This window comes from Electrona antarctica (genome assembly GCF_951216825.1).
Source record: "Electrona antarctica genome assembly, chromosome: 13".
In the NCBI taxonomy this organism is placed as follows: domain Eukaryota; kingdom Metazoa; phylum Chordata; class Actinopteri; order Myctophiformes; family Myctophidae; genus Electrona; species Electrona antarctica.
This window is the reverse complement of record NC_136794.1, coordinates 14,657,208-14,669,296: the sequence shown is the minus strand read 5'-3', so window position 1 is coordinate 14,669,296 and position 12,089 is coordinate 14,657,208. Positions and strand designations below refer to the sequence as shown.

At 43.9% G+C, this 12,089-nt stretch overlaps 2 protein-coding genes across 7 annotated transcripts in view; one reads left to right on the top strand and one right to left on the bottom strand.

Moving 5' to 3' along the window:
- Window positions 1–426: 426 nt before the first annotated feature.
- LOC306934856 (putative phosphatase phospho1) lies at window positions 427–1,179 on the top strand (the record flags this gene model as incomplete). The annotated part of the gene is made up of 1 exon (XM_079517665.1): window positions 427–1,179. One exon carries the CDS (start codon window positions 427–429, stop codon window positions 1,177–1,179), a length of 753 nt encoding a protein of 250 aa, XP_079373791.1.
- Window positions 1,180–3,982: 2,803 nt separating this feature from the next.
- hecw2a (HECT, C2 and WW domain containing E3 ubiquitin protein ligase 2a) overlaps window positions 3,983–12,089 on the bottom strand; it is a 40,656-nt gene continuing 32,549 nt past the window's right edge. For all 6 annotated transcript variants that reach the window (XM_079518129.1, XM_079518130.1, XM_079518128.1 and 3 more), the window contains 5 exons: window positions 11,703–11,849; window positions 10,866–10,980; window positions 10,092–10,177; window positions 8,760–8,872; window positions 3,983–7,707 (listed from right to left, as the gene is read on the bottom strand). In XM_079518129.1, coding sequence (XP_079374255.1) covers window positions 7,596–7,707; window positions 8,760–8,872; window positions 10,092–10,177; window positions 10,866–10,980; window positions 11,703–11,849 — 573 coding nt within the window. In that variant the 3' untranslated portion in view covers window positions 3,983–7,595. The remainder of the gene's footprint in view (window positions 7,708–8,759; window positions 8,873–10,091; window positions 10,178–10,865; window positions 10,981–11,702; window positions 11,850–12,089) is intronic.

Genomic DNA, 12,089 nt, shown 5'->3' with positions numbered 1-12,089 from the left:
TGTTTAGTAGGATATAGTGTGTACTGTGTAGGCTACAATACTTACTATAATTAATAAATAAAGTATGTATAGTAGCAGTCTTTCCATGGACCATTTAAATTACCAAGTTCTAAAAATCTACCATTCTCTGTGCATATGAATTTGCACATAATTTGTTGACGTCATCATGCAATGACATCACATTGTCAACACAACCATGTAATTGTCATTTAAAGTAAAATGTCAAAAAATAATATCATTTAACACACAATATTAGCCTGCTTTTAGCTCGCATGCTTTCAGCTATCCCCTGAAAATAAGATGGAAACACTTCATCCTGTCCGTGTTGACGGTCAGTAGTTGCAGAACCCTCAACGTGGCTCATCCCGCGCAATAACAACAGAAGAAGCTGTATCACGTAACTGTCTGAAGTAGCTATTTCTGCTGATGGCTGCCACTTCCAGCCCGAGCACTGCCGAGTCTCCAACACGACGCTTCCTGATGCTGCTTGACTTTGACAGCACCATTGTCAACGAGGACAGCAATGACACGGTGGTGGATACAATACTGGGCCAGCAGCTTCCCAATACACTGATGGCTTTGAAAGAGAAAAACTTTTACGAGTACATGCAGAATGCGCTGGCCTACATGGCGGAGCGGGACGTGTCTGAGGACTCCATCCGCAAGGTGGTGGAGAAGATCTCTCCCACCCCTGGCATGCCGGCTCTCTTCCAGTACCTCGACAACCACCAGAATGACTTTGAGCTGTTGGTGGTCTCTGACGCTAACGTGTATTTCATTGAGAAGTGGCTGGAATACAACAACATCCGTCACCTCTTCCAGAGGATCTTCAGCAACCCGGCGAGCTTCGTGGACGGACAACTCGTCCTGCGACCGTACCACTCTCACAACTGCACACATTGCCCAGAGAACATGTGCAAGCAAGTCATCCTGAGGAAGTACCTGATCAAACGGCAAGAGCGAGGCAAGGCACCCTTCCAAAAGGTGTTCTACATTGGGGACGGGGCCAATGACATCTGTCCCTCCAGGGCCCTGGGCCCCGACGACACGGCTTTCCCCAGGAAGGACTTCACCATGCACCAGCTCTTGAAGCAGATGGAAAACTTCCAGGCCAATGTTGTGCCTTGGGAAAGGGGAGAGGACGTGGTGGAATGCCTGAAGAAACTCATTGAGATTTGAAACAGGTGCGTGCTTGCATGCGTGTATGTTTGTGCATGTGAGAGAGGGGTGCGCCCGTGTGGTGTTTTTTATTTTTTTATGGCATGACAGGCCCAGCCATTGGGAGATTTGGGACATTTCTCAATGGCCTGAATGTCACTGATGTTCATTCAATATTATTTTTGTTGATTATATTGGTGCTATAAATGTTTGTGGAACCAGAACAAAAATATTTTTACTCTTATGTAACCTACTATTATCATCAACTTATACCAAATGGCTATAGCCTACCCATTGGAAACTGATGAGATGTTCATGACACAAATTCTGAAGTTTGAGGCACCAAGAAGGATCCTAAGCAGGCAGAGGAAGTGAATTTGTTAAGCATTCTTTTTTGTTTTATTTTAAGTTTTTTTTTTTAATCTCATTTTATGAAATTACTTCTATTTTTGAAGGGCGCTAGACACTCTAATGCCCAACTTTGTGTGTCACCCCCGAATGTGATGATTTGATTGGCTGAGCACGGAATGTGATGATGTATGATGATAAGAGCGCCCCTCACTTCACACAAGTGTGATTTATTTTAATCCTTTTTATTTTAAGTCCAACCCTGATAAACCTTTATCCGTAACTTTTCTCTAATTCAAATACAAAGCCTTTACTCTCATTGTGTGTGTGTGTGTGTGTGTGTGTGTGTGTGTGTGTGTGTGTGTGTATATATAGTTTGTAGCATATGTCAGTATTCTGTTTATTTAGAGGTATAATTCCGTTCTTTTAAATGTCTCTGGAGAATACGTACTCCTACTGTGTAGTAGACTGAAGACTGTTCCAAGTGCACAAAGTGAGAATTTATTTAGAGGCTCGTAATAACTACAGGGTGGGAGTAATTAATTAAATAGACAAGCTCCAACAAAACTTCTACCCGGTCTAGGGTATTGGTTCATTAAGAGAGAGCCCAAAAGGCTACGTGCTATGTTGTCATTTGTACAATCTCAGAGTTACAGACCCATAAGGTTTTGGTTCCTTCCTTCCGTCACATTTGGTTCCAAACTATCATTTAACTGGGGACTCCCTGGAACTCCCTCAAGGACCCCTGGGGGTCCCCGGACCCCACTTTGGGAACCACTGGTCTAGCACCAAGGAGAGCCAGCCACCACTGTGGTAGAGTGAGCACTAGATGGCCAAGGGGCTGGAGCTGGCCGTGGTGCTGAACTCTGGGCGGCTAGATAGCCACAATACAAGGAAGCAAAAGCAAAAACTGGAATAAAAATCACACTTGTGTGAAGTGAGGGGCGTCCACTGTGGCTGCCACATGACGTCACATGTTTAACTGCTGTGAACAAACATTAAAAGTCCATAGACTTGGCTGTCACAGGACATCTCATTTAGTGCCGTAAACAAACATTAAAAGACCATAGACTTGGCTGTCACAAACGGTGTTTGTTAAAAGTGCTTTATTTCAGAATCACGATCTAGCAGCGCCCCCGTCGCTAGGTAACGCTCGGCTCGCCTGTGGTCCGTCAATGAAATGATTCCCCGTCGTCGACTGCCATGTTTGGATTGATTATTGCAAAACCTTCGATTATTGAAACGATTTGAGTAACTCAAATTTTGTTTTGTTGGTAGGATATAGGCACTTATAAGCTTTCAGCTTCAGCCTATTCCTTTTGATCACCTCCAACTATGTTACTGTTTCCCTATGTTGATGAATAATTGTATTGATACTGTGAAGATGATCAAATAAACTAAACTAAACTAGCTAACTGCAATCTTAAAACGCTTTTTCTCTGAATCCTTTCTCAGATTGGGGTGTTTGAACAGAACGTCATTACTAAATCGTTGCTACCTCGCGCTTACAATATTAACACTTCTGATGACTTATACAAAGATGGTAGCCAGATTAGCTTTAGCTGATTTTTCTTCGGGTTCATTTTCGGGTGTCCCCGCTGTATCCGGTGGCAGGGGCGGGACTACAGACTGAATCGATTCCAGCAGTAAACTAGAAATGCACTCTGTCGAGGTGCAAACTTGCACCTTGCACACAGGTAGGCCATACATGGCCTACTTGTGCGCAAGCAGAGCACGCAAGTACTGCTACTAACTAATGTCTATTAAAACTGCTGTTCTAAATCCTTTAGACCCGTTATTGACCTTATACCTACCTTGAAGCGTACCTTAGTTATGTCACCAATAAGGGACCACCATACATACATACATACATACATACATACATACGTTACCTTTTACCCAACATTGAAACATATCTTAATTACGTCACCATCAACAGCCAATTATAACCATGCATACCATGCATACAATATATACCACTTTTGGTCCAGCCGACCACAGTACTTGCGCGCTCTGCTTGCGCAAGTAATGAGAAGTCCATGGTCCAAAGATAGAAAGCCATGCAGCATATTTGTCACTTTGTATCTTGCTGGCTTCCACTGAAAATGTATGCTAAACTGTAGCTTTGCATATGCCAGTGTAAACACACAAATAGCCTGTAGCAAAAAAAACAGTTTTTAAAATTCAGATCGATATACCGATATTGATATACTTACTGTGTCTTTTGTGTTTCACATTCATTCATCAAGAATTAAGAATTAATAAAGCCTACTGGAACTTGGTCCGACTGTCATTAGACCGACAACCTACCTCAAACCCTGACCACAAGCACGTCTGGGGCAGACCATGTCAGTAGGGAATGTTGAAGGAGGAGCTTGTAAAACAAACCCTCAATGTAGACACTGATGTCCATATCAAGAGAGAAATCCATATACTGTATACAAGAACACACAGACTCGTCTGTCATTAATTAAAACTTGCCATTTGTTCTCTTTTATTACAATCATTGGGGTGAAATGGAGACATACATACATACAGGAGCTTTGCATAGAGTGGGGTTCTGAAAAGAGGGGTCCAGCTGTGTCACAAATGGACCGAGCGAGGAAGCTGGGGACATGGTGAGCTTTGTCCTCATTTGGAAGAAAGCAAGAAATCAATCTCTTTTGCAGCAGAACAAGCCTTGGTATGGAAAATGTCTGGTTGGCCACGCCATTTCAACCCAAACGTGAAGGACAGTTAAAGATGGCCCTCAAGCAGAGATGAGGTGATATGGCACACGCCAGAAAGAAGGTGATGCCAATATAGGCCTAATGGTTGACTATGCAAGCCCCAAACCTTTGGTACATTCGGTGCAAAATATATAATTATACAGACAATGGGACAGACATACATGTACAACTATATACAAAGATAGAGACAAACATGACTGCTCACATGGTAACACGTACAGGTGCTCTAGCTTTCGTTAAATCATAACAGCCCTATTGATTCTCTGTGTCTCCAGGAACTATGAACCTTCATTCATGGTCTGTCGTACGATGACGTCGTGCACCGAAATGATCTCCTAGATCCGCTATTTCCGGTCCGTGACGCCATGGTATGACGGAGCATAAATGACACAATCATGTCCAAGCTATTACTAAGATAGGTGGACAAACACAAAAGTAATCATACAACATTTTAAGGGCGTGCTGTCTGTGACACTTTCCATTGCACTGTCATAGAGGTAACATATCATAATATCATATGTGACATCACATGATATCGTATCACAAACACACACAGGTTTTATTTTCTTTAACACTATAGCAGCCATTGTTGAAGTTCACCCTCTGCATCTACAGTAATTATGGAAGCAATGACATTTGACATGTTATGCAGTAACTAATGCAGTGCAAAACAACACTAAACAACACTCTTGCAGGAGTTACTGTAACATTCCTTGTCATTTCCGGCAGCTGAAAAGAGAGTAAAACGAATCCAAACAGGGTAAAGGTGTTGCAGCAGTTCAACAAAGAGTGTGAGACCTCTACAATGGCTCCATATGTACCGTTGGCTATGACAGTGCCAGGGTATGACAGTGTCAGGGTGAGCACAGGGACGCATGCCTCCAGTAAGTGACACAACCTATCCAGCTCCCCCACCCCTCCTCCACAACAGATAGCGATATCCTCATGCAAAAAAGCTAGTAAGGACACTGTGTTTCACTATTATCGGCATGCAATATTGAGCTATAACACAACGCCATCTAGGGGCTTCTAACCTGGTGCAGCTCACAGAGCTGGGCTGGCCCAGAGGATCCTGGCATGCAGTATTGGGTCAGGGCTGGGATACGAAGGCTGCCTCCACAACATACAATAACATCTGGGAGGCTCTCTAGCACTATTCCAGCCCCTGTGATCTAGCTCCAACACCACTCTGTATGTACAGTAGTTACCTTGCATGCACCCCTTAGAAAATGAGTATGTGTGTGCCTGTGCGGGTGCGTGCGTGTGTGTGTGTGTGCGCGCGTGTGTGCGTGTCAGACTGTGTGAGAGACGGAGTGCAAGGGTCCTTTGGATTCGGGTTCTGCACAATAAAGTGTGAAATTAATAAATTAATTAATTTCTTCACATGCTTAATGTCTGGCATGGACACATACTGTCAACCAGAGGATACTAGCCACAATATTCCAGGTCATTCAGTAAGTAGGAAACAATTGACCCATCACTACAGAAGTACAATGGTCACGATAGCACCCAGTGTTGCTCCCGCTTGTGTTGATGTCTTGCACCTGTTTGCATCCAAATGCCACGCCCATCGTTTGTATTTCATTGTATTCTTCCTTTTTTGCTTTGCCACACCTTGAGCCAGTCAAACCTCTCCACAGTACAATCCAGTGTTTCTGAGTGTAAAAATGGACGTTTCCATTTTCACTCTTGGGTTTGTTCAACACTTGCAGTGTAAGTCCCACTACATGTCAGCCTGTGGACCAAGTCCCCCAGAGGCAATCATCAAATTCTTGCCACTGGCCCATCACAGAGACTTGAAACACATACCGGTAAGTTCAGCTGACACAAAGGTTTGAGCACCACCTGCTGGAGAGGTGGCGCCTCCTCTGGCATTGAACACCAAGTTCTATATGGAACTGAAACAAAAAGGGTTCAGTGGCTCACAAGGCCCTTAACCACTTAAACCCTATATACCTAGTTGACCGCCCCCTCCTGATTTCACTAGGAAACTAGGCGATCCACAAGCGTGTATCTGCTTAATTTTAGCGGAATGTTTGCCGCAGAAATAGGGACACTAGGATTCATGTGGTTAAAAGGTTTCCTTATGGAATCATTTTGTCACCTATATTGTTCCTTTTATAGAACCAAATATATTCCATGTAGAAACCTCATTAGGGCACATAATATGAGTCTAAAGATTCTCTTTCAGTTCCCTGTAGAAATGTATTGCTAAGTCAGTCTCTCACCAGGCCGACTGGAGGTGCTTGAAGTTCATACATTCACTCACTGTTTTGATACATTCACCACATTACTGTACATCATTGTTTCATACTCGTGACACATTGTTCCTGTGTGTGAAAATAGTTCCATCCACTTGCTATGGTGAGAGTTGAATAAAAAGATTGAAACCCTGTTATGTGTTTTGGTGTTTGTATACCAGAGTGATCCAGGGTACATATGACCATATGGAATGCTATCATCTCTCATGCAGCCTATAGAAAACAGAGGCTATATTTCTGTCTGTGTGTGTGTGTGTGGGGGTGGGTGGGTGTTTGCGTGCGTGCGTGCGTGTGTGTGTGTGTACACACAGTCAGTATGACTGTATGGGTTCGATGTGGTATACTGTATGTATTCAGCTTTGTAGTGTACAAGGGTCTGAGTTCCATTTCAGGAATTGTTTGTAGCTGTGACCTCACAGTTAGTAGAAGCAAGTCTGTCTGTCTGTCTGTCTGTCTGTCTGTCTGTCTCGTCTGCACGCTCAAGTGTTACGTGTTGTGGGTGCGTTTGTGTATGCATCTCTGTGTATGACAGTTATTAGTCCATGTTCGGAACACTGCAACCCCAGAGTATACACACCACAGTTTGGAGGTCCGGAGAGGGGACAGGTAGGGACGGGGCAGCTAGTCTTCTGGGTATGAGGTCCAAGCTTGGGCCCCCTGGGGTTAGTGGGGGTGGGTTTTTTGAGGGAACAAGGGCTGGAAATCCTGTAACCAAGAGATAAAGCACACGTGTGGCTATACAAATAAAGAGCGATGTAGTGAGAAATGGGTGTCCTTCGTAACATAGGAAAACATTTCCAGAGCCTCTGCACTTGGATCGGGTCCTGTCCCGTTGGGGGATGTGACAGAATGGATCAGGTCCCTTCGGGGGTGTGACAGAAGGGCAGGGATTTGGAAGAAGCCTGTCTGTGTGATGGAATGCCAGGCGCAAACAGCAGGGTCAAAATAGTCCACAAAGTTAGTTGCCTTTTGTTTCCTTTTTCAAAACAATGTTTGTGTGTGTGTGTCTGTTTTCTTTTAAGTCCTCGACCAACAAAATGGTAGAATTCCGTTTTCTTGTCCTTCCACAGTCACCTGGACGGGTCAGCCATTTTGAGGGTCACTCCAGTCCAAAAGTGCTTGTTTCCTCTACAGCGGTGAGCAGTTTCTCATACAGCATGGGGAACGACGGGTAAGGGGGCAGATCCAGACGGTTGAAGCATGTGTGAGCCCTGCACACGTACATCCCCCAAAAACACACACACACACACACACACACACACACACACACACACACACAGAGTGAGAAAGAGGGTTAGAAACACTATTGACTCAAACATACCGACATATCGTCGCTGTGTCTAGCATCTAGCGCACAACGTTTTTTATTTTCTTCATAAATCAATGCTAGTGCCCACTGTCTGTGGGTTTTACAAAATAAATATTGAAAATATGAAAAGTATTAAAAAGGGTGCAGGCTTTTGGTCCGACATACCAAAGGTCCGACCGACAGGAGTTCGCCGGAGTCCTGTCGGTCGGATTTTTTGTATGTCGGACAAATGTCTGCATCCCATGAAAAAGCACTCTGGCTAAAGCCCAAACCACACCAATGGGTCGAGACACAACAAAACGGTTTTAGCGTTCGTCCCAGCGGTGTGATATTTCCTGTTGCACATTGGCGCCCCATGTCGACCCAAGTGATTCAATTTAATGGCTGCTTGCAACTACATGTGTCTACGCGCAACAGTATGGTTGCAAGGAGTTGCATGGCGACCCATTGGTGTGGTTTGGGCTTTAACCTCCCTCTGTGGCACATAGAGCAGCTGCCCAGCGGAAGATCTTTATCTTCATCCAATAACTCAGGTTTTCTTTTTCCATTTGACTTCATCGTTCTAATCAATGATGGACATAACTACCTCCATATTCACTGGTCAAAAAACTCCACTTGAGCTGGATTTGAGTAAAGTGATGGTGATATAATGACACATGCAAATATCTGACGATATATAAAGTCACGTCACAATTCCCCCCCCCCCCCCCCCCCCCCCGTGATAAGTATATATTTTGGACATAGTTTTCTTCCCGACAGCAGAGATATAACATATAAATAACAATTGAACATAAACTATGTGTATTGTGTAGCACAGTTTAAAAGCAGTTTAGTGCTTTCATAGTCATTAAAAGCAAAAAAAAACAGGCCATGAGTCAATACAATGGCGAAGAATTGTCCATGCATAAGGGGGTTAAGATTCAAATGCAACATGCCGTGATAGTGACTTCCTACCTGGGTAAGGAACTGATCTTTCCCCACTTTTCAACGCAAAACCTCCGGGGTCCGTTACTGCCCCTCAGAGATGCAAAGCCCTCATAGGGGATGCTGGATGTCCCTGTAACAAACTAGACACAAGACATAAATACTGTGTGTAGGCCTACCTGTGACGAACTAGACACATATGAATAATGAACCTGTAATGCACTAATGTCTACTTCTTGATAGACGGGATATGGCTCCTGAGCAATCTGCCTGTTTATTATGAGTTTGCGGTTGTCTGTTGTTGTTTATATTGTCCCCGGCTCAGAAGATCCATGAAGCAGTTCTCAAAGTGGGGTCCAGGAACCCTCCGGGGTTGCAGGGGGTCCCCAGCAAAATGACAACATAGCATAAAAATCAGTTGAACCACTTGGTAACAGGACAACTCACCCCTTTTCCGCGACCCCGTTTTTTTCAACAACTACTACTACTTTGGTGTGGAAACTTGAATTTCTCTACTTTCACGACAGCAGACAGTGAAGTCGTTTCACGGAAGTTGTTGTAGGCTATGTGGGGATTATCTAAAACATTTTAGTGGGCAAAACCTTACATAATACTAAATGATCAATATAAGTAAAATAATATAGCCTTTCCATAGGAGTATCTTTTTATATTTTTCCAAAAAGAATACAAACAGCCAATAGCATATAAGTTATGAATCTTGAACCTATAAGGCAACTAAAGGTTGTTTTCTGTAGTGTATGTAAGGCAGTGTGTTAACTGTGCTTGAATCTGCATACATTACAGGGCTCTCGCCTTGCCCCCCCGCTCCCAGCCCCTCCCACCCCTCACTGGGGAAAGCTCTGAGAGGAAAAACGAGCAAGCCCCTTTTCCACCGGGGTGAGTTATCCAGTATTCCAACCACTTTAATCCTATTTTGTACTTCGGCTATTTGTTTATTTTATTGCTTTATCCTTTTAATAATCTTGAAACATTTGAAACACAAATCTTATCCTTAGCCTTTTTTATCCCTACTTTTTTTAAAATGGCCAAATAGGCCTACAATTAAATTCGGGATCTTTGACATTATGTTCAAGAACCAATGTGGTTAAATACATTGTTGTTTTTTATTGATCTCTCACCCATATCCCCTTGCTCACCCAGCCCCCATCTTCTTCTCCCCTTTCTCTTTTTATGTAAATAACAAAAACGATGGAAGCTTGCACAAAACTGTATTTCACCCACAGTTTTACACCTGTAAACCTGAGATGGGACAATAAAGTCGCATTCTGATTCTGATTTCGTAGTACCACCAGCGGCCACACGGTGGCAGACTGTGTGCATGTGGTGGTGCACGTGCTTTACCTGCAGTAGCCTCAGCCTCTGTTCATTGTTGAATCTCTCCACTGCTGCCCAGAACCAGCGAATCACCATGTGGTTGTCATGGTAACCTGAAGGATGACGGTGCATTTGTCAAGTGAACAACAACGACCGGGAGAAAGTGTCTCCCTCGCTCTTTCCCCCCTTTCTTCTTATCTCTGTTTCTCTCTCTCTCTCTCTCATTCTCTCTCATTTGTGTTTGTCTCTGTCTTTCTCTCCTTCCTTCATTCCCTTCCTCCTCATTCCCTTCCAATTTACAATGTAGGCATTTAGCAGACACTCTTAATCCAGAGTGATTTACAGTAAGCAAGGACAACACAAGGTAATACATCAACTGCATAGAAATAGGATCATAAGTAAACCAAGAGTCTCCCAATGCATTTAATATGGAGGATCCAAACCCGTCCGCACAAAATCAGTCAATTCCCCTATTATTAAAAGGGCTTCACCGTGAATCACTGATTGTCGATTCCTGTTCTCTGGTCTTTCTGCAGCTGGCAGCCATTCAGATGTATTGATCAGCTCCTTAAAAAGGCTTTTAACCTGATGCCTCACAACACGCTACAGACTCCACTCTTCTGTGCTTGTGTGGTATGCTTCTAAAGAAGGCCTATCTCTCTCTCTCTTTATATATATATATATATATATAAAGAGAGAGAGAGATAGGCCTTCTTTAGAAGCATATATATATATATATATATATATATATACTGTATGTCCATATACAGTAGATACTAGAGACAATGGTCCATACTGTACCTCCTCTGTACTCTGTGTTGTTCCTCCAGTCTGCCAGGTCAATCTCTGCTGTCCCAGCGATCACCAGCTCCAGTTCCCTGGCATCAAACACAGACACCAACCTCATATCCACCACCTAACACACGCACGCACGCACACACATACACACGCACACAAATGTGAATGTGACCTCATCTTGCATGTCATCATAATATTGTGTGTTGTTACTGTGATTTCACTGAATACAGCAACTTCATAGCAGTGCCCTCGCAGCCACAGTAGGAGTTAATTCTAGCTCCCGCTAATCAATGATCGCATCGCTAGGCCTCTGTGAGCCTCAACAGAGCCGGGGGTTTGAGTACTTTCACTTTCAGGCACAACAAGACCTCTTCTTCTCTGCTCATGTTGCACATTTAGCTGTCACTCGCCACCTACCACCTCTACCGCCTAGGCCTAGTATAACGCCCTCTGGCATCAAAACAGTTAAGTTCAAAGCACCTTCTGACTGGAACAATTTACCTACTTCAGTTAGATCAATTACCTCATTTCCTGTTTTCAAAATGTCTTGATTCGCTCAAATCTACCTGTTTATTTTTTTGTTTTTTTTATGGGCTATATTTGATTCTTGTTTTATATAATTAATAGCTTATTTTATTACATTTTTACATTTATTTACTTTATTAATTTACTCTTTTAGATGACATGTGTTGTAACAGATGGATGAAGTGAGAGCCACCGTGTGGCACTTTGTGGAGCCCCTCGGAAATGGGAAAATAAGGGGCTTGACCTTAAAAATAAAAACAATATTTTAATTTGAATTTGAATTAAAACAAAAAACAACAACGTGCGGTATAGTACCTCGTAGAATCCTCGGACCATGCTCTCCGTCTGTTGGGCCACGCCCCTCTCAATCCGCCACTTCACCATGCGCTCGATGTATTCCTTTTTGTTCTTCTCGGCCACAGCGATACCTGCCCCACCCGGCTTCAGCTCTCTCTCTGTGATCTGCACAACCACACACATTCAAAGACCTCACAACAACAACGTGTGTGTGTGTGTGTGTGTGTGTGTGTGTGTGCGCGCGCGCGTGCGTGCGCGCGCGCGTGCGTGCGTGCGTGCGTGCGTGCGTGCGTGCGTGCGTGCGTGCGTGCGTGCGTGCGTGCGTGCGTGCGTGCGTGCGTGCGTGCGTGCGTGCGTGCGTGCGTACAGTGTAAGTGTGAGTGTAAGTGTGAGTGTAAGTGTAAG